This window comes from Andrographis paniculata, unplaced genomic scaffold, assembly GCF_009805555.1.
Source record: "Andrographis paniculata isolate CXL003 unplaced genomic scaffold, ASM980555v1 Contig82END, whole genome shotgun sequence".
NCBI lineage: Eukaryota > Viridiplantae > Streptophyta > Magnoliopsida > Lamiales > Acanthaceae > Andrographis > Andrographis paniculata.
This window is the reverse complement of record NW_026137620.1, coordinates 4,722,585-4,745,174: the sequence shown is the minus strand read 5'-3', so window position 1 is coordinate 4,745,174 and position 22,590 is coordinate 4,722,585. Positions and strand designations below refer to the sequence as shown.

The following is a 22,590-nucleotide window of genomic DNA, read 5'->3' as shown; positions in this document are numbered from 1 at the left end:
GCAGTATTTTGGGTCATCAACCTTTCCAGCTTCCTCCGGTCTTTTTGAATTTGGAAGTTCAATGAGGTTTTTTCTGAGTAGATCGTCAAAGATGCCCGAGACGTCAGAATCTAGGAAAGGATAAGTTTTGGATTGCAACTCTTTAAGGGTGGGCCTTGGAGGTCTGTCTGTCTGAGTTGACTGTCTTTTCCTTGTAACTTCCTTTTCTTTACTTTGGATCTTCACTGATGCTTTGGTCATCGCTTTTATGGCCAAGGCTTATTTTCCGAAAGACATGATAGGGGTGTTGTTACCCTTCTTTGCGGCATCATATCTTTCGTATCATTTTGCTTTTGAAGATTCTTGAATTGGTGGTCCGTGCATCCCGCTTGAAGCCATACTTAACTCCATGTCATGAGCACGGGTAGCAAGTTCTTCGAAAGTGCGGGATAGGATCCCTTGCAGGATGTATTTCAACCCCCAATGCATTCCTTGGATGCACATCTCTATACCGGAGGCCTCGGACAACCGATCTTTGCAGTTCAAGCTCAGACTCCTCCAACGGTTGATATAGTCGATTGCTGGTTCATCTTTCCATTGACGAGTATTGGTGAGTTCTGTCATACTGACGGTTCTTTTTGTACTGTAGAACCGATTCAAGAACTCGTACTCCAACTACTCCCAACTGTCAATGGAACCAGCCTCCAGGTCGATATACCAGTCGAAGGCGTTGCCTTTTAATGACCGTACGAACTGCTTCACCAAGAGATCGCCGTATGTCCCAGCGTTGTTGCATGTTTCCATGAAGTGTGCCATATGTTGCTTTGGGTTGCCTTTGCCATCAAATTGTTGGAACTTCGGCGGTTGGTATCCCAACGGCATCTTGAGGGTTCTGGCTTCCGCTTCGTCTTGGGCCTCTGAAGCGTTATGGCTGGTTGGTTCTGGCTTGTCTAGTTTTGCAAGTAGCTTTGCGATGACATTGTCTTGTTGCTGCATGTGTTGAGACATCCCTTCAACAACTTTGGCCAGTGCAGCGAGTTGGTCTTCTATGTTTGAAGCGTTCATGGTCATCACCGGGGCATAACTTGATGCAGTCGAACGAGTTGCAACTTCTTGAGGGGTGACTGGTGCGGAGGTACTTTTGAAGTTTTCGTCCTCCTTAGAGTGAGTTTTGCTCTGTGATTTTCGGATGTGCGTCCTCAGAAAATGACAGTGCTCTTTTAGCCATGCTTTGTGTCATCACTCTAGCATTCGTTGAAGCACTTACGGTTCTTGATGTAGTAGCAGTGACTCCTGTAGCGGCGGCTAGAGCAGCAGCTTTCATCACAGCGTTGGAAGTCTTGATCTTGTAGGAAGTCATTAGTCGTTGAAAATTCGACGGGAAGAGAGATGAAAGGTAGAGTTGTCCCACTGGGCGTGCCAAAAATCTGTAGACAAAAAAATTGTGTTATATATTTATAAACACAAAATCGTACAAATTATATTTAATTTAAATATATGTGGGTCCTACTCTCTATTCGGCTCCTTTGATTCTCTTCCTGGGTCGATCCATTTTTCCAACTTGGATTTGGGTGGCTTCTTTGATCCGAAGGGATTTTGGTCTTCGGTTTGGCTTTGCCGACTTTTGGAGGGCTTTGATATCCGTGTTGACGATTTTGATCGTTGATTTTGGATTGATGCCTCCTTTGGATGATCTAACGGAATTTGATCTTTTAGGGGGTAGATTTGGTGCACCATAATGATTTTGGCGGCGTGTCCCTTTGACTTTTGGATCGAAGAGGGCCGAGTTTGCGCCTTTTATGAAGAACACGATAAACATCTTGAAGCTTTGGGAGTGACTTTGGAGGCTCTTCCTTAGCTTTGATGGATTCCTCGATGGCTTTAAGAGCTTTGATCCTTCCTCCGGCTCGGATATACGATGAAGAACGTTAACTCCATCTATTCGTCAACCAATATTGGATCATTTGTCCAAATCGGTGACTTTTCGACGAAGAACGCTTCGAAGGACATGAAGAACAATGAAGAACATTGCAGAGAGTCTAGAGAGACTTACCCTTGCGCGAGTCTTCAAATAAACTTCGGTGTGTAATGAATTGGCCAAGGCTCCTATTTATAGGGGAATGTGGCATTGGCTTCCTTTTCGGATGGTGCCACGTGGCACGTCCTGATTGGCCAATGGAAAGATTTTATAATCTTTCATTTTCCATAAGATGTCATTTTCCATTCTTGACGGATTTGATTGCGTACCTTCATTTCTCGTCAAAATCTTTATATCATTGTCTTTTTTGGAAGATATTAATTTATATACTTCCTTTATTGACAAGATTAATTTATTTTGATGCCAAATTTATTATGGCTCTATTTATGCACGTAATATTTGTATGATATCTTCCATTTTAAGAAGATTTTTTGCATTAATGGTTGATATTTATTGTACAAAAATTAACATATATGCATAATTAAATACCATATATTTATATTATTGGAATTTTATTTTCTTCCAAAATATATGATATTTAATTTAATTTGGACATTTAATTTTTAATGCCTACAGGTATAAAAATCAAATATCCTTTTCTAAGGATAGTAAGAAGCTGAGCATTTCTTCCCTACCATCCGAGGCCGTACGTCGTGATGCTGAATACTTGTGTATATCTATGCGTGATATGGCGAAGCAATAGGGGGCTGCCACTACAGTTTCGGCGAAATCTTCAGGGGGAGACAACGGCAGAATATTGCTTCGTATCAAAGAGTTCAACAAGGAAATTCGCCAACACATTAACCAAGATGAGGGAAGTTACTTTTATATTCTTTTACTAAAAGATATATTTGTGATAGATTTTGATTCATTTGCTCACTTGTCTCCTCCTTTTGTAGACTTGCTTAAGGAGTTTGAGGATGTCTTTCCGGATAATATACCGCCTGGATTACCACTGTTGCGAGGCATAAAAAATTGTGTTGATTTTGTACCGGGTGCATCAATTCCTAATAGACAAGCTTATAGGTGTAACCCGAAAGAAAGTGAAGAAATTCAGAGACCAGTCCAAGGGCTTCTTGATAAGGGATGGGTTAGAGAGTCTTTATCTCCTTGTGTTGTCCCTGTTCTTCTTGTTCCTAAAAAGAATAACTCATGGCGTATGTGTGTTGATTGCAGGGCTGTCAATGCGATTACCGTAAAATACCGGCATCTAATCCCTCGTTGGATGATATGCTTGACGAATTACATGGAGCACAGGTGTTCACACAAAGATTGATTTAAAAAGTGGCTACCACCAAATTCGTATGCAGCCGGGAGATGAGTGGAAAACAGCTTTTAAAACCAAGTTTGGATTATACGAGTGGCTAGTCATGCCATTCGGGTTGACAAATGCGTCCAGCACTTTCATGCGATTGATGAACCATGTGTTGAGAGAATTTATTGGAAATTTTGTTGTGGTATACTTTGATGACATACTTGTCTATAGTATGTGTTTGGAGGATTATCTTGGGCATGTTAGGCAAGTTTTTGATGCATTAAGAAATGCTAAATTGTATGGTACATTAAAGAAATGCATATTCTGCACTAATTAAATTATTTTCCTTGGTTTTTTTGTAGGTGAAGATGGTCTTAAGGTTGATGAAGCTAAGGTTGCGGCGATTCAAGAATGGGAAAAATGCACTAGTGTGGCTGAAGTTTGGAGATTTCTTAGAATGTGCGGATTCTTTAGGTGTTTTGTCCCACATTTTAGTATGATAGAAGCCCCACTAACCTCCCTTTTGAAGAAGAATGTTCCGTTTAAGTGGGAGGCAAGTCATATGGCCGCTTTTGAGAAGCTTCTGGACAGCTTGATACATACTCCAGTTTTGGCATTACCAAAATTTGAGCGGGCTTTTGAAGTACAGTGTGATGCTAGTGGAGTTGGCATAGGTTCCGTGTTGTTGCAAGAAGGACGCCCAATTGTATACTATAGTGATAAGTTCCACAGGGCAGCTCTTAACTATTCGACATACGACAATGAATTATATGCGGTTGTGCAAGCCTTGAGAGTTTAGCAACATTACTTGCTGTCAAAGGAGTTGGTAATTCACACGGATCATAAGACCCTTAAGCATTTGCGTGGGCAACGACTTAATAAGCGTCATGCTCGGTGTGTAAGCTTTATTGAACAATTTCCGTATGTTATTAAGTATAAACAAGGGAAGAAGAACGTAGTTGCTGATGCACTCTCTCGGAGGTATGTTTTACTTAATCATACTCGTGCACATTTGGTTGGATTTGCCCATATCCGTGAGTTATATGAGCATGATGTAGATTTTGGTGATATATTTAGGAGATGTGAAAAGCATGGTTTTAATGATTATTATATGCATGATGACTATTTGTTTCGTGGTGATAAGTTGTGCATTCCCATATGTAGCATTAGGGATGTTTTGATTGAGGAGAATCATGGTAGTCTTGGACATTTTGGAAGACATGCTACTTTTGATGTTCTTAGTGTTCATTTTCATTGGCCACGTATGCGTAAACATGTTGATTCTTTTGTGGATAAGTGTCTTGCTTGTAGAGTGAAAAATAGTACTTTGAAGCCACATGGTATGTATACCCCTCTTCCCACTCCGGAGGGACCTTGGTTGGACATTTCTATGGATTTTATTCTTGGTTTACCTCGGACACCACATGCTAAAGATTCAATCTTTGTAGTGGTTGACAGGTTTTCCAAAATGGCGCACTTTATACCTTGTGCGAAGATAACAGATGCGAGTCATGTGGTGAAGTTGTTCTTCCGGGAGATTGTGAGATTGCATGGGGTTCCAAAAATCATTGTTTCGGATCGGGATGTGAAGTTTTTATCATATTTCTAAAAGAGTCTTTGCCATGAAATTGGGACGCGCTTACTTTTCTCTACCACATGTCACCCCCAAACGGATGACCAAACGGAAGTTGTGAATCACACGTTAGGTAATTTGTTACGTGCTATAGTAAATTATAGTGAGCGGACATGGGATGAATGCATTCCCTATGTTGAGTTTTCTTATAATAGACATGTTAGCTCTACTACTCATTTGTCTCCATTTGAGGTTGTCTATGGTTTTAACCCCTTAACTCCTACGGATTTACTGCCACTACCTAGTAGTGAGCATTTGAATTTTAGTGGCAGGGATCGTGCTACATCAATTAAGGAGTTGCATGCCAAAGTACGGGAGAATATTGATAAGGCGGCCGTGGCATATGCACGATATGTTAATCGAGGAAGGAAGCGTGTGATATTTGAACCTGGAGATTGGGTGTGGGTGCACATGCATAAAGAATGTTTCCCGGGCCTGCGGCGTGGGAAACTTTCCCCTCATGGAGCTGGACCATATCGTGTATTGGAGCAAATTAACGACAATGCTTACCACATTGCACTTCCGGAAGAGTTTGGCGTGAACGCGACCTTCAATGTTGCCGACTTGAGTCTATTTGATCATGCCGATGATATTTCTACTGTGGTGGAGCCTAGCCTTGAGAACAAGGAAGCCGAAGGGGGAGAGGATGACATGGTATCGGGTGACCCGAACCCGAATATCGGCGGACCAATCGTGACCCATACCCGATCAAAGGCATTACTTTGTTTAGAGGTTGTGAGCCGTTGATTTTTAGATTAGATGTATGGCCCAGATTATATTATGCTTTCTTAGCATATATTCCTTATATTCTACTTGTAAAACATTCATTCCATACATTTCAGAGAAAGTAATTACCACTTTGAATAAGTTTCCTTCTTTTCGGAGAGATTCCACCCATCCGTTGAAGTGATTCCAATCAACCAAGAAGGTTAATTTTTTAGCCTTCGGAATGCAGTTTACGTGAAAGACGGAAAAAGCATTCACAAGCCTCAAAGAGTTCATGTGGATTCATGAAGGTGTTTGCTCGAGAGGAGTATTTATCGATTGATTCCAAATTATCCGCCGGTTCGTTTATTCGATTTCGTAGTTGATTCTTCTCTTGAATTGAGATTAGATGTCATGGATTTGATCCTATCCATTTCACACTGTATTCACGAGGTGATCATATCGGATTGTGATCCACGTTTTCAATCTCGATTTTAGAAAAAATTGCAGGAAGCCTTTAGTACTCAGCTGCATATGAGTACTACATTCCATCTGATGACTGATAATCAATCAGAAAAAAAAAATGTATTATAGAAGATATGTTAAGAGCTTGTCCAATAGAATTTCAAGGAAGTTAGGAGGATCGTTTGGACTTAGTGGAAATCTCATAAAATAATAGCCATCAAACAAGTATTGGAATATCTCATTTTGAAGCTTTTCATGGCCGAAAATGTTTGACTTCTCTAAGTTGGGGTGATATGAATGATTAAGTGATATTAGGTCCAAAAATGATCAAAAAATTAAAAAATAGGTTTTGAGTTATTGTAGAGAAGATGAAAGTAGCTCAAGATCGTCAAAAGAGTTATATAAAGCTCGATGTGAGGGTCAATTTCAAAGTAGAGATTTGTCCTATTGAAAGTATCTCCAATTAAATGTATTAGAATGTTTTGGATTAAAAGAAAATTGAGTCCGCGTTATGTTGGACCCTATGAAACTATCGATCGAGTTGGTGATTGGCTTATCGGTTGGCGCTTCCAAATTTTATGGAACGTATTCATAATATGCTCAATGTATCACAACTTCGTAGATATGTTGCAGATCCTTCTCATATTTTATTTCGGGATGAGCTAAAGCTGAATGAGGATCTTTCATATGAAGAGAGACCTTTTTGGATCATGGACACAAATATTCGAACCATGAAGAAGCGAGATATTCGTATGGTGAAAATCATGTGGTCCCGACATGGAGCAAAAAAGGCTACGTGGAAAGTAGAACAATAAATATTCAAAACATATCCACAGTTGTAATTAAGTAGCGTTGTTATATGTTTGAGTTTAGATTTCGGGGACAAAATCTTTTAAAGGGGGGTGAATTGTAATACCCCGATTTCAGAGTATATAAAATAGTATTATTATATCAAATAAATATTTTTTTAATATTAATGAGATCAAGAAATTAGTATTATAGAATAAATTTTATTCATATATTGTATATTGATCATGATTGAAATACTTTTAAGAAGATAAATAATAATAATAATAATAATAATAATATAAAATAATAATAATAATAAAAAGAATTAGTCGTTTGATTTCAATTGTGATTTTGGTATGTATTTTTTTTTCTATAAGTAGAGTTTAATTATAATTTTTAATATTAATTTGGATATTGAGATATTAAATTAGAAATTATTTGAAAATTCATAAATGACTATTTAGCTATTTAATCGACGAATTTTTTTAACTAATAGTATTATCGTAATCCTAAGATCGTATTATGAGCATTTTGTAGATCTAAGTCGAATTAAAAACGCCAGTGTATTGCACCGGACGGTTTGTTCATATCTTTAATCATTTTTATTTAATAATCGAACGATATAAATATTATGAGGTATAAGAGTTTTATAAATAGAATACAATATTTTACTAAATATAAAAGTTTGAGACCCAACGAGTTAATTAATGAAATTGATTTTGAATAAGCAGGTAGCTCCTATGAATAAACATGTAATTTATCTAATTTAAGAAAATAATGAAGCATGTGTAAGTTGGAGAGGATTTGAGTGAAATTGTAAAAGTCAGGGAGTGTCGAGAAAGTGGTAAGCAGTAGAGAATTAAATCTAATTTTTAGAAATTACGTATGCATTTTGCATGTATTTACGATTATAATGTTAATGTGCTATTATGTGGATAATTTGTCAGTGCATGTATATATTTATATATGTCTGTACGTATGCATGTGTGAGACTTCATTCTATGATATTTGATATACATATTTGATCGTGTTGGTGAATTTTTGAAAAAAAGGATAGGTGAGCTGTCTCACTAGTCTTTTTTGATAAATTCACTTATTTCACATATTGTACACATATTGCACAATTTATCAAATATGTTTAATGTATATATCGAGTTGTCGTATGTGGTAGTGCTAGGCAATGGTATCATCTAGGACTAGGATATCTGACCCCCAATGTACCATAACACTTTGGCAATAGTAGACGATAGTAGTCGGATAGCTGAATGACTTAGTCACACGGTCATTAACGGATTAGACTCATTGTAGTTGAGACATAATTGGTCTAATCATTCATGTTAGGTGTTATTCCACTCATTGGGTTGGCTACTGGTGAGGTCTACTGGTAGTTTAGAATCATATGCCGAACTCCAAACGTGATCTCGTTAGGGCGTGCGAGGGGGAGTAGAGTTTTCGGGTTTCCCTTAGGTGATTTCAGGTTGCATGGATTCTACTGCATTACACGTGATAGGGTTAGACAGAAGGGTCATATATTCGCTACCACAGACTATGGGGCGTCTTTTGGTTAACGGCGATAATGTCGGCTATCCATATACTAATTGTGGGGGTCACATGGTGGGTATATGGAAGTGACGGGATGACCATTATATTAGTATGGGTTTATCAGGTCCTTCCTTGAGCCAAGAGTTCTCCGACTATTTATTAATGATAGTTTAGTGAGCTTATAGTTATGGAGCTAAGGTTATTCTGGTTGCTCACTTAGACAGATATAGTGAAATTATATGAGGCCAATGTTATTCCGACTGCTTACTATATCTATATATGTATATGCATGATTTGTCGAGTTTGAAAGTATTATCTCATTACTTCACTATTGGTATGACATGACACTTATTTTAACAATGAGGGAGATTAAACTTCATTTTTAAGTATGACATGACATATTTTATGTTAGTTTTTAAAATAGATTTAATTTTAGACAGTTTTTAAGAAAAATATTCATTTCAAATATGCAGAGCACCCCCGAGACAGGGGATGTTTTGGGATATAGAAAGACGAGCTAAGTGAGTAAACTTGTTCTTCTGCAGTATATGTAAATCTCTAACTAGAAACCTCATGTTTATGAATATATTTTAAATCGGATTGTATTAAATAATAAAATATTTTTATAATTAATTTTAATTTTAACACTGTATTGAAGAGCTTGAAGTTGGAGGTGACGACCTTATGACAGTATGACAATAGCTTTTCTAATACGAGCCAATTGAGAATGTTATTCATTCAAAAAGCAAAGTGAACAAATCATATATTTTCATTACATCCATTTTAACAAATAATAAGAAAATACCACTAATTTTTTCTAGTTATTCATTATTTTATTTATTAATTCTTTAATAAATTTTCTTTTCACCTACCGCTAATTCACTTTTATATTAAAATTATATTAGTTTTTAATCTCTATATCGGCATGTAATGTAAAGTTGGCAAAAACCAATCGCACGACATGATAATCCAACACAAGTTAACACAAAATAATTGGATTTAACTCAAGAATTTTAACCCAATTATATATATGAATTGACATAACCCGACACGATAATACACATGTCGGGTTAGGGTTGAGACTCTCAACTCGAATCCAACACGATTACCCGATTATAATATATTAATATAAATTGATATATTTATTATATATGTAAAATAATTAATTTAATAATTAACCCACATATTAATTTAAATTAAATTCAATTTAAAATAATTCAACATAATTAATTGTTCACATTACATTAGAATTAACACAAACTTAACATAACACGATATCATGTAAAACATAATTAAATTTGAATGAAAAATTTTGATCTAATTATTTATACAGGCTAACATGAATCCAAGCCTGGCATTTGCCCAGGCCCTTTTTCTCTAGGGCCACAGGAGCCCCCAATTAATTATATATATATATATATATATATACTCTTATATACTTAGTATATATATACTATTATTATTGTTAAATGTTTTAAAGAATAAATAAAATTAATTTTTAAATAAAATATTTATTTCATATTATTTTTTAAATAAATTATGTTTATATTAATTTTTTAATTATTTATTTATATATTTTAGTGTGTTTATTTAATTGCATAATTTTATATATTTTTGTTGTGAATTATGTAAAATTATGAAGATATGATAGAGAATAATGTTGTCTTTTTTATATTTTTATTTTTATGGTTATATATTAAAATTTGTATGTTCTATTATACTTTTTGGTGATTTTTTTAAAAGCTGTGTATTATATAATGAGTTTATTATTTTACCAAAAAAATTTCAGTACATTTTTTCAAAACAACTAATATATTACTTGAGGGGTTTTGATTTTGAGTTTTGATTTTGAATAGTAAAATTTGGAATTGAAATAGATGATGTGATATTTTGAATATAAAATTAGATTTTAGTATAATAAATTAAATAAAAATTGAATGCTTGATTTGATTTTTTTACGGGAAAATAAAGTTAAAATAGTAAACTCAAAAATAAAATCTTACGAGTAAACAAAACTAATTATTTTTTATTATTTACATAATTTGTTATACCTTATGGAAAAAATATTTTCAAACCAAACAAAAGAAAACACCCTAAATAATACTTTTGTTTGAAAATTTCTTTTAAAGATTTTGACTATTGATAAAAAATTCTTTAAAAAATATTAAATCATAGTATTTTTTTTTTGGATTTTTTATATTATACTAAAAAACGCCACATTAATTTTATTTATATTTTGATCTTTCAATATATAAAAATTAATTTTATTTTAACATTTACATTAAATATGTGTAAAATTATTTTTATTATTATGCTAATATAAAAATATGTATTTAGGGACTCACTATTTCAATTTTGTCCCGGGCCTTGAAAAAATTAGGAGCGGGCCAGGTGAATTCAACACGATAATAAACAAATCAACACGAATCCGACATGATAATAAATATGTCGGATTAAGATTGAGTTATTTAACTCCTTTAAAATATTTAACTCGATACGAAATCGACACGACTCGACCAATTTTCAGCTCTAATATAATATAATGTCACGAAACTCCAAAATTATCAATTATAATAAAATAAAAAAAAAATTAATTTACATAGCTAGGAGGGTATGCAAAAATAATTAATAAATAGGGAAAAAATCAATTTTGGTCACAATATAAAAAATTCATCAATTTTAGTCCAAATATAAACAATTTCAATCAATTTTGGTTCTATTATAAACAATTTCAATCAATTTTGGTCTCACTGTTAAAAATTAACAGAAATTGCTGACGTGAACATAACGGAGGTAACGTGGCAGTTGACCTTGAAAGTACACGGCCATGTTGTTACATGGTCATGTATATTTCAGTGTATAATTATACATGGTCATGTTGTTACACGACCATGTACAATTATACACGACCATGTTGTTACATGACCATGTATATTTCAGTGTATAATTATACATGACCATGTTGTTACACGGCCATGTATAATTCTACACGGCCGTGTACCTTTCAGTTTCGGTCTAAATTTTATTTTTTTGTTATATTTTTTATTTTTGAATTTAGAATATTTGATATAGTTAAAATGGAAAAAAATCAATAATAATCATAATATAATTAAAATGTATTAATTTTAGTTCAAATATAAATAATTATCGAGTATGTTCTGTTGGAAGATTTTGTTTAAAATTCTACTATTTAGCAAAAAAAAAAAAAAAATTCTCTTACAAACGTACAATTATTGTATTGAAATAATAAATTAATTTTTAATATTACTACAATATAAAAAATTATAAAATAGTTGTGTAATTAGATGTTTGTAACAGAAAAATTTTTTATGAATAATAAAATTTTAGACATAACATTTCAAAAAAATATATCTTATAAATTTTTATATCAATTTTAATTATATTATAATTACTATTGATTTTATCTATTTTAACTATATCAACTATTTTAAATTCAAAATATTTTTTTAAAAAAATATAACAAAAAAAAAATAATTTTTAACTAAAATAAAAATGTACATGACCGTGTAACAATATGACCATGTATAATTATACACTGAAATATACATGACCATTTAACAACATGACCGTGTATAATTGTATATGGCCATGTACTTTCCGTCGTGTCCACGTCAACAATTTCCGTTAGTTTTTTAAAGGTGGGACCAAAATTGATTGAAATTGTTTATAATGGGACCAAAATTGATTGAAATTGTTTATATTGGGACTAAAATTGACGAATTTTTATATTGGGACCAATATTTATAAATTTTGGTTATATTGAGACCAAAATTGATTTTTTTCCTAATAAATAATACTCAACTCTAAAGGTCTCATTTACCTCTTTTATGTTATTGTACTTAACATTAAAAATATCTTTATATTTTTGCTATTTTTCTTTAATTTGTACTATTTCTATCACCTCAATTTTCTTTTTAACCGTATTTTTTTTAGCAAAAAGTTGATATTTTATATATTTTTATTATAAAAAAATAATAATTATTCTTCTTTATTAAAATTCATAATGAAACATTTGAACACTTAACTAGATGATGAATAGAGTAAAATTCAAAGTTAAAAATTCACAAACAAACACAATCCGTCGTGATTACAAAATAAAATTAAATAACAAAATGAAAAGAAGATAGGAAAGAGGTTTCTGTGACTTGAATCTAACATACGCCATGGCGTACCCACTTGTAAAAAGCAAAAGTATTTGATATTCCAAAGCCATCTCCCCTGTGCAATGGTCCCCAATTTTGACCTGTGTCATCTAAGTTTGCTCATTTAATTAACGAATTAATTAGCTATGAAACACTAATCGTAATTAACTAACTAATGACCCCCACTCCACCCCACCCCACCCCACCCTGAACCTGATAATGACCCATCAAAAATCTTCTTCCACCCTGATAACAGGTTCATGAATTTTGGGACTCATTATTACACATGAATGAGGTACTTTGTAAATTTTTTATGCTTGTAGGAAGCTGGGTTGGGCTGGGCTCGCATGGTTGTAAGAAGTAAAAGAACAGCAGCTAAAGCAAAAAGCAAGCGGGAAAGAAAGAAAATGAAGAATGAACAGAATTGATCAGAGCGATTGTGAGTTAGTGTTAAGCATAGAACCAAGTACGATACTTTCTCTTATGGGTTCCTTCTTCTCTTTCTTCCTCTCTCTCCTCTCTGCAATTTCGAGTTCTTTCTTCCTTCGACCTCTGCTGCTGCACATTCCGCTTTCCCACTTCACAATCCACCTCGCACGTAAACAATGATTGAGCCCTTTCTTTATATTTTCCTTTCATTGTAGAAATTTTGTTTCTATTACCTCTTGGTTTAGGGCATTTGTTACATTTTTCGTGTATTTTAAATAATTGGAGGCCTGATCCTGAGTTTCTCTTGATCTGCTCAACCCCTCTGCAGATCCACGCTAGTTGAGTGCCCATAACTATAAAGCATACGAGGGTTTCGTTGCTAAGCTTCGGGGACTAGTGTGAAATGGTGATCTTCGGGACTGTTGTTCCTGCTGCACCACTTGGAGATGAAGTTGCGGCGCGGTTTGGCGATTTTCCTTGTTGTACTCTTTAGTGTGATTTTTATCTGTTTTAACTTTGGCATTTTGTAGAAGTGGGTTTGAATTTTTGCGTGAATTTTAAGTGTTTATTTGTGGTTTTGGTGCAGTGGAAGGGAATCCATATGAAGGAACTAGGCGAATGCGTATATAGATTTCATTCTTCTTCTGTGAGTTAGTGGAAATATAAGCAGCAGGCCATCCATCCATCCATCAGTTGTTTAATTTTCTACTGGAAAAAAAAAAAAAAAGAAAAAACCCAGTTGAGCAGACTTGTTGGATTTCCATGATGTACAGCTGTGAATTTGGGGTTTTGAAGGAGTTTGATCGAGACTGACTGCTGCTATTGCTAGTTGGTGAATTGAATTCATTGGAGAAATGCCAGTGTCCCCTGCGAATAGAGTTAGAGGGGCCGGGGGGCTGAGGGTGGACAATCATAAGAGAGGGCAGAGTTTCGAGAGCGCCATTCTGTTTCGCGAGAGGGATGATGATCATGATCTTGCCCTATTCAATGAGGTTCAGAATCGGGAGCTGGATGCTTTCTTGCTCCACTCCAACAATGATGACTTTGACGATGTTTTCTGTAAATTCTCTGACCCTATCATTTATTAATTTAGCTAGCTTTGAGTTTGTTCAGTATGTGAGGTGTGTTTTGATGATCGACATGGTTTCTTTATAATGCATTGCATTGCATTCATTGCGTTTTCGGGGCTGACAATATTTGTTGTTTATTATTTATGTCGGCAGCGACAAAATTAAGATACTTCTCTGACTACAAGCTAGGAATCTCCATTCCTGCTCGTGGAGAGAGCAGCGATCTGCTCAAGGCAGAAAAAGATAAAAATGATTACGATTGGTAGGTTTAGGTTTGTTGTCTTTTCTTTTTGAGTTTCAGTTTGTCGTCCCTTATCTTTTTGTTTTTGTTTGCAAATGTAGACTAGCTTGAATTGTGATCAATCTTATATATTTGTCTGTAAAGCAAACAGTATTATTAATTTAAAGTTTGATTAAGAAATGAATTCGTAATGAATTACTAGCAGGAGGTCCTGCGTTATGATTTGTATTGCCTATGCGAATTTTCCTTTAAACTAATAAACGGTTGTGTTATTAACTTCAGGTTGATTACTCCTCCTGATACTCCGCTCTTTCCTTCATTGGATGATGAGGCACCGCCAGTTTCTCTTGTCCCTAGGGGTAGACTGAGGGGTCAGCCCATTGCCATGTCGCGATCATCTACGGTAAGTTCTTAAATGCCAAAGCCGCCAAGATTCGATGGTTTCCTGTTTGCCAATGTTTTGAATTATTCCTCTACTTTAGATGGAGAAGGGCAACCCAAGTGCCAGAAGTAGTGCCAGTCCTCACCGTTTTAGTCCTCCTCCTCCTCGCTCTGGTAATAGTCCGTTGCAGCATAGAAGTAGGCAGTTTTCTGCTACACATGCTAGCCCACCTCCTACTTTGCGACATTATTCTCCATCAAGACGACTGTCTCCCCCACCGAGTAAACCGTCACCTGCTGGAAGGTTTGGCACACCATCACCTAGGAGAACAAACTCTTGTTCATCTGATACGTCTGGACCATCGAGGGCCAGAGGAACCTCCCCGATCAAGACAGCTCGGGGCAGCTCTGCCTCGCCAAAAATCAAAGCCTGGCAATCTAACATTTCAGGCTTTTTATCAGAAGCTCCTCCTAATCTTCGAACATCACTGGCTGATAGGCCAGCATCATACGTGAGAGGGTCCTCGCCAACATCAAGAAATAGCTCTAGATCAGACCGACAATCTATTTCTCCAACTGCTACCAGAAGCATGGGCTCATCTCAGAGTCTAGAGAAGGGGCAATTTAGTTCCTACAGCAAAAGCTCAATTGTGTCATCTGGTAATGATGATAGAGACTCACAACAATCCAATTGTATCACCAGTTTAGATCACTCTGTCTCACAAAACACGGATACTTTTCCAAATAATAGAGCTATGGGCTTCTCAAAAAAACCAAATAAGATATTGTCAAATTCAGCTCCAAAACGATCCCTCGACTTGGTACTTCGACAAATGGTATTCATTTTTACTTTATTGTCTAATATGAGTTGCCTGATAGATAGAGTGATTATAGCAAGATCCTAAACTTTTTCTATGTTTGGCTTTCAAGATTTTTTGTCCTTAGATATATATATATATATGTGTGTGTGTGTATATTGTTGATGCATTGATGACTTGGAAAGTTACTAGCTTCCTTGACAATTTGTGTATGCATGGCGTTATAGATACCTGTTCTCAATAATTTTGTAGCTGATAATTGTGGAGCCCAAAAGAAATTAAACTACTTTTACCCAATCTGACTTTAGAGGGATTAACTCATTTTGTTGGTGAAACTTTACACTTTGCTTTGTTTTTAAAAATGAAAATATCACTGTGTATTGTTGCAAGGTTCACAAGCTTTCAATACTATATATTTTGTTGATATATAACTTTGATCTGATCTGATCTGTTTCTTTATTTTATTTTATTGTACTTTATTTTTTCACACATTGAACTTTATATTACAATGAGATGACGTGGTATGGTGAGGGAATGGAAATAATACACAACATAAGCATGCATATAAATGTAAGTGTCTGATTGTTTGTAAGATGATAATTGAATATATTATTGGAGAGACAGTTTCTACAAGAGTTCTAATTCTCACGGGCAGTTGTTTTTAGTTGGGTCGGTGTAAACTGATGTACAACTCCACTGGTTGTGGTGTTTGTTTCTTCTACTAGTTTTATTAAACCTGTATTTTGCTTCTTCTGCTTGTTTTATTAGCCTGTAATTACTAATTATAGTTGATAAAGCTTTTGTCTGTCTCTATAAAAAGACACCCTCATGCACATCACTTCTATGCACCTATCCCAATTATAATACAAGCTGTGACGTGACATACTTATTTTGCTGTTCTCATTGTGTTTTAAATGTTATAATTTGATTTGCCCTGATTAGAAGCTTAATACTATTCGCTTTATTATTTGCCACTTGATGCATTTTTGAATAGTTGAGGCATGCTCTTAAAGATTCTCCTGGTTGATCATGGTCCAAAGTTTTAATATCTAGATGTAATGTGCAATCATCATATCGTAAGGAGAGAGTGAGTTGCCGAGTAGTTCTTTATCATTCCGTGCATAACCTGTGAAACAATTACTAATGCTACAGAACTTAAATTGTATATAACCTTATGGCTTGCTCTGTTCATACATTTTGATTTACCAATTTACAGGATCGGAAGAGTCCTCAGAATATGTTTAGGCCCCTACTGTCCAGTGTCCCTAGCTCAACATTCTATGTAGGGAAAGCGAATGTGCATCAATGTCCGGTGGCATCCCGAAATTCTTCTATTACAACCAGCAGCAATGGAAGTTCTTTTCAAGGAATGAGTGGAGCACCTGATATGGAAGAAAGCATTCAAAACCCGGACGATGTGGCCTGTGATTTTATGGCTGGGCAATATTCAGCCGTACATGAAGAAGCATTAACAGAAGCTGCAGACGACACATCTGGTTGTCACGGTGAAAATGATGTCAGTGTAGCTCCTTTTCAGTCTGGTGTTGCTGAAAGCCATCTTGAAATTGCTGTCTTGGATAGAAAGTACGGTTCTTCAGATATGAATGAGTCTCAAGATATGGAAGTATGCTCTGGATGCAATCTTGGGTTTCATCCGAGTGAATTATCTATGGAAGGAGATCAATGGCTCTGCCATGAGTGCAAGCATTCGGAAGTGAATTCAGAAGTAAGGCCTGTCATGACATCTGAGAATGATACAGAGGATTTCTTCCAGATTCTGGAGTGTGGGTTGCGTAAGGATTCACAACAATCTGACTTGATTACAGGTTCAGTACAAATTAACTGTTGCGGTGAAAGGGGCCCTAAGTTGAACAACGATCTCGAGAGCATTGCCGGCATTCCGGGTGGCCTATTAAAGGCCATTGTTTCACCAGATAAAGATACAGATACAGATACGGGAGTGTCATTGATGTTCAAGGGATCTAACGTTGCCAAAAGATATATCGTCCACAGCAAGAGTTTCACTGCTAGTAACACCAGTTATGATGATTTTTCTTATGTGAGGGGTAGTTCAACTAGCATGAGAAGCTCCATTGGCCATAGTAGTGCATCATTATCATCTTCAATTGATCTAGGGTCCTCTAGGCAATCTGACACTCACATTCATTGGCAATCAATCGGGCAAAAGTCAGATACAGAAAACTACAGATACGTCACTTCTTCAAAGCACCGGCGTTCTGTCTCATCTTTGTCCTGTGCTTCAGGTAATCCATACCAGGTCTCTAGCGTGGCACCAAGTTGTCCCGTGGATTCTTTGGAACTAGTAGCCTCAAGCGAAGACAAAGATTTTTTAGGAGTAACTTGTGATCAATCACTGGCTCCGGAATGTACAGAAGTGGAAAGTACATGCACTGTTGTAGAGAGCAACATAATCCCTAGAAATGCAGCAGAACTATCAAGCCAATTGATGGATGATTCTTCTGGACGTACCTCAGTGGTTTCAGAAGAACAGGAATCACATGAGAGTGGGGGCAACATAGCAGACAAAAGTTGTAATTTTTTGGATGGAGAAACATTGTCAGTGTCGCAAACTTGTGGTGAAAGGGAAGATGGCACACAGAGTTCATGTGTTAGCAGTCAGAACACTGTTCCCCATCGAAGCTCTTTGGATGCTATCTCAGAAATGGAAGTCTGGAATTTTGATAATGTTTCTGCTGATGTGCCGGCTACTGTTGGTTCACCAAACATAAACAAGTGTAGAGGTAAATTGACGGAGCTTTGTGTTTCAGTGATGTGTGATGATGCTGTGACAACTGCTGTCGGAAAATACGGCATGTCTGTTCCGATAAACAACATTACAGGTATGTGAGTTTTGTTTGGTGCAAATGGTAGATGCATTGGCAATGTGGATTTATTTTTGTGATATCATCATCATCTCAAGTAATTAACTATCTTTGTTTGTTTCTCTTCTAACTTGACTTGTTCTTCTTGTATTTGAATTGTGGTGGAAGATGAGAGGTGTGGAACTAAGTCTAGAAGCCTGACACTGGAAGAAGCAACAGATACAATCCTTTTCTGCAGCTCCATTGTCCACAATATTGCATATGAAGCAGCAGATATAGCAACGACCCCGACAACAACATTTGTTGATAAAACAAACTCCGACAGAAGAGATGTGCGTTTAAGAACACTTGGGAAGCGGAACTCTAGATCCCAGAAAACAAGATTGGAAACAAAGTTGATGGGCGAAGCCGATGAAAATTCAAGCCCTCCTCCACAAATTGTGAGGTGTCGAAGTAAGCTTGGCAGCAGCAGCAGTGTGTATCCTCCAAAGCTGGAATCCAAATGTAACTGCAGAATCATGTAATGTTAGCCTGTTCTGGTCTGGGCCAGCCGTTCACTCTCTCACTCTTCTTCTTTTCTAATCCATTTGTAAAGTTGTACTTGTTAAGGAAGGCAATTTGATGAGGATGGCTTGCCTTGTCGCTCCCTCCCTACCTCCCTCTGCCGTATTTTTGTAAGTTCAGTTCCCCTCCCCTCCCCACCCCTCCCTTCATCGGTTCCTACCCTACCCAGACTTGATAAAATAGATAGAACATCATTTATTCTTTCTTTTGCATCTAATTCAAATACACGCCTTCCTTGCTTTAGTAATTGCTGCAGTCTGCTATCTATTTCCATTCAGTCTCCGCGATGCTTTGGTTTTTCCTGATTAGATAGAGATATAGATGAACTGCAATGCAATGCAATGTGGTGGTCTGCACATGGGCAAATTTTCAGGGTAGGACTAAACAGCTTTAATTGAGGAGAAGAGCTGCCATCGTAACTAAACATGTTCGTTCGGCCCCCCGTTTTCTTCGTTATCAGAGAGAGGAGGTAAAGTTGCAAGGGAATTGAATGTATGTATATAATATATGAATATATGGTGGCGGCGGTTAGGGCAGCGCATGGTATTATTGAATAGCACATTGTTTGATATTCATGAGCGCAACACACTGTTTGGTATTCATGAGCGCATAGGGAAATATTGTCTATCATATCTTTCAAATTATTATTTTTAAACACTCTTTTCAATCCAAGTAGAATGACATGGCAAATCGGCATCAAATGATGTAACAATTATTTGAAAATTTTTTAAAAAATCAAAAATTTCAAAAATTTCTTTCTTTTTATTTGCAATTTGGTATATTTGAAAATAAACACAATTAAATACCAATCGTTATATCCTTTTCCAACCCCAAAATTCATCCCGCTTCTCTCGAGAACACACAAAACACGCTCTCTCTACGTAGAAAAAGACTAAGAACATAACAGCTCACTCAATAGTCAATAATCAATCAATTTCTGTTTCCATTTGCATTTCCGGCGGCAATGAAAGCAAATCAGCCGAAGCTCAAAACTCCGTCGTGATCTCACCTCTTCTCTTGCGGATTCTTCCGCCATTGCACTCAAACTGTGCTCAGCCCTACCACTTAATTCCACTCACTCGCCGCCTCAGCCACAGCCGCCGTCTTCTTCTTCGTCTTCCTCCTCGAGCACATCTCAGAGTTTCAATCAGTGGCGATTTCGTCTCTCCGGCTCGCCTGTTTCACATGATAATAACAATACTGAGTCGCCCGCACCTAGACCCTACTCGGTATTCAAAATTCAACCCTCTTATTGGGAATTTTAGGGTTCTTGAGAGAAGATGGGTGAATTTTGTGATTGGGAAAGGATAGATGATCTGTCGGTGTTTAATTGTGTGTTTATTTTATTAGGAGTAAAAATCATTTTTTGTCCCATTTAATATCAAAATTATCAATTTTGGTTTCATTAAAAAAAAATTATTAATTTTAGTTTCGTTCAAATGAAAATTTATCAATTTTAGTCTCAAAATGGTTGACTGGGACTGAACACGGCCGTGTGTTGGATGACTCAGAAGGTGACGCCCTTGACTGGGACTGAACACGGCCGTGTTGAATGACTCAGAAGGTGACTGGGCGTCCCAGGCAGCTAACACGGCCGTGTTGAGACCAACACGGCCGTGTTGATTACCCTGTACTTCTGAATACGACCATGTTCTGCCCATGTTCTGAACACAGTCATGCCCATGTTCTCAATCAGCCATGTTTCTACACAGTCATGTTCTAGGCCATGTTCACGACCATGTTTTCAATATAATCATACTGTAGGTCATATTTATTATTATTTTTACTTTTTGGTTAAAATTATTTGATATATACTCCATTCGTCTCACATAATTTGTCTCTATTTTCTATTTTTGTCCGTCCCACAGTCATTTCTATTTTTGGAAATATAATTATGCATTTTAATCGCATTTTAAATTTTAAATTTTATAATTTTCTTAATTTTAATTAAATTATTTACTTATCTTAATCTTAATCTATAATTATTTTTACTAATACATTTTTAATTACATACTAATTATACTTTATCTAAATTCCCGTGTTTACAGTAATACACTCATATTACATAGGACGAAGGGAGTATATATTTATAATTTAACAAAAATAATTTTACAATTATTTTATAATATAAAAAATAATCAATTTTTAATATTTTTAAAATATATAAAAATAATAATATATTAATATATATTTTTTAATGATACTTCCTCCGTCCCATTTACCATGTCCACGTTGTCGTTTATATTCGTCCCACATCCCATGTCACTTTCCTTTTTTTGGAAAATAATTACACACTATTTTTTAATTTAATTTTAATTTTAATTAAACTAATGAGTTATTTTAATATTAATTTATAATTATTTATATTATATGATAATTATTTATATTATATGATAATTATTTTTACTAATACATTCTTAATTATCTACTAATTATACTTATCTTAAATTTCAGTGACCCAGATATCCACCTGGGATGGAGGGAGTATTATTTTAGAATATTATTATTTTAAAAATATTAAAAATTGATTATTTTTTATATTATAAAATAATTGTAAAAAATATTTTTGTTAAATTATAAATATATATATCAAATAATTTTAACAAAAAGTGAAAAAAATAATAAATATTACCTACAATATGATTATATTGAAAACATGGTCGTGAACATGGCCTAAAGTATGGCTGTGTTGAGAACATGGGTTGGAACATGGCCTAGAACATGAGAACATGGGCAGGAACATGGCTGTGTTCAAAACACGGGCAGGAAAACGGCCGAGTGCAGGGTCATCAACACGGCTGTGTTGGCTGCTTGGGACGCCCAGTCACCTTCTGAGTCATCCAACACGGCCGTGTTCAGTCCCAGTCAACCATTTTGGGACTAAAATTGATAAATTTTCATTTGAATGGGAGTAAAATTGATAATTTTTTTAATGGAACTAAAATTGATAATTTTGATATTAAATGAGACCAAAAATGATTTTTTCTCTTTTATTGGGTACAATTGGACTAAATTGGAATAAAAAAAATAATAATCTTTTTTATAATTTTAAATAATTGCTATATCATTTGCCACATTGTCCCACAGGTCCGCCTCAACCATATATACGTTCGCAACGGTGAGCTTATGTATACGCACATGAGATTTTTCGGCGCTGTAGTACAAAAATAAAGCCTTTGAAAGACTTAATATCCTGCTTTGAAAAATCAAAAAAAATATTTAAAAATAATAATTTGAGAGAACAATTTTCGCAATGTTCCTTTTACATTAGTATAATACATAACATAAAAATTAAGAACATAAAATTAAAAACATATAATACATTCTTATAGAGCGTATAATATTTTTGTAGAATACAGTTTAAATATAAATGGTGCAAAATTGCCCATAAACTCAGCCTCATTCCCCAGGAATTTACATATATATAAATATTAAATATTGCACACTAATGTTGAGAGAAGTTGTGCATTAGCTTCATAAAGCCCATTTGAAATTCCAAATTTACTCTTCCAGTCTTCTTACGCTGTTTAAATCACGTCCTCTCTTTTTCCATAGTCTTATTTATGACCAAGAAGAGATAAAAAACAAGAAGACAATCGATTTCAAGGATTCGTTAGTTGAGACTGTGATCCAGTTTGAGGTATGTGTTCATCGCTTGAATTTTCAATTTTTGACTAGTACAGAAACGAGGAGGACTTCCATTTTCCCAGTAATGCAAACCCTTCGATTGCCGTC

The 22,590-nt window shown here is 35.3% G+C and overlaps 1 protein-coding gene across 4 annotated transcripts; it reads left to right on the top strand.

Annotated features, from left to right (window-relative positions):
• The first annotated feature begins 12,754 nt into the window (after positions 1–12,754).
• Positions 12,755–19,137, top strand: LOC127241365 (uncharacterized). 4 transcript variants are annotated; one of them, XM_051260378.1, is made up of 8 exons: positions 12,755–13,107; positions 13,267–13,400; positions 13,525–13,997; positions 14,162–14,270; positions 14,532–14,652; positions 14,732–15,466; positions 16,665–18,309; positions 18,460–19,137. In XM_051260378.1, the coding sequence occupies exons 3-8, from the start codon at positions 13,793–13,795 to the stop codon at positions 18,813–18,815; spliced, it is 3,171 nt and encodes a 1,056-aa protein (XP_051116335.1). In that variant the 5' UTR covers positions 12,755–13,107; positions 13,267–13,400; positions 13,525–13,792; the 3' UTR covers positions 18,816–19,137. The 4 variants fall into 4 exon arrangements, with proteins under 4 accessions (XP_051116335.1, XP_051116333.1, XP_051116336.1 ...); XM_051260376.1 differs by having other exon boundaries at positions 13,267–13,417; XM_051260379.1 differs by having other exon boundaries at positions 12,755–12,948; positions 13,267–13,997.
• The last annotated feature ends 3,453 nt before the right edge of the window (positions 19,138–22,590 follow it).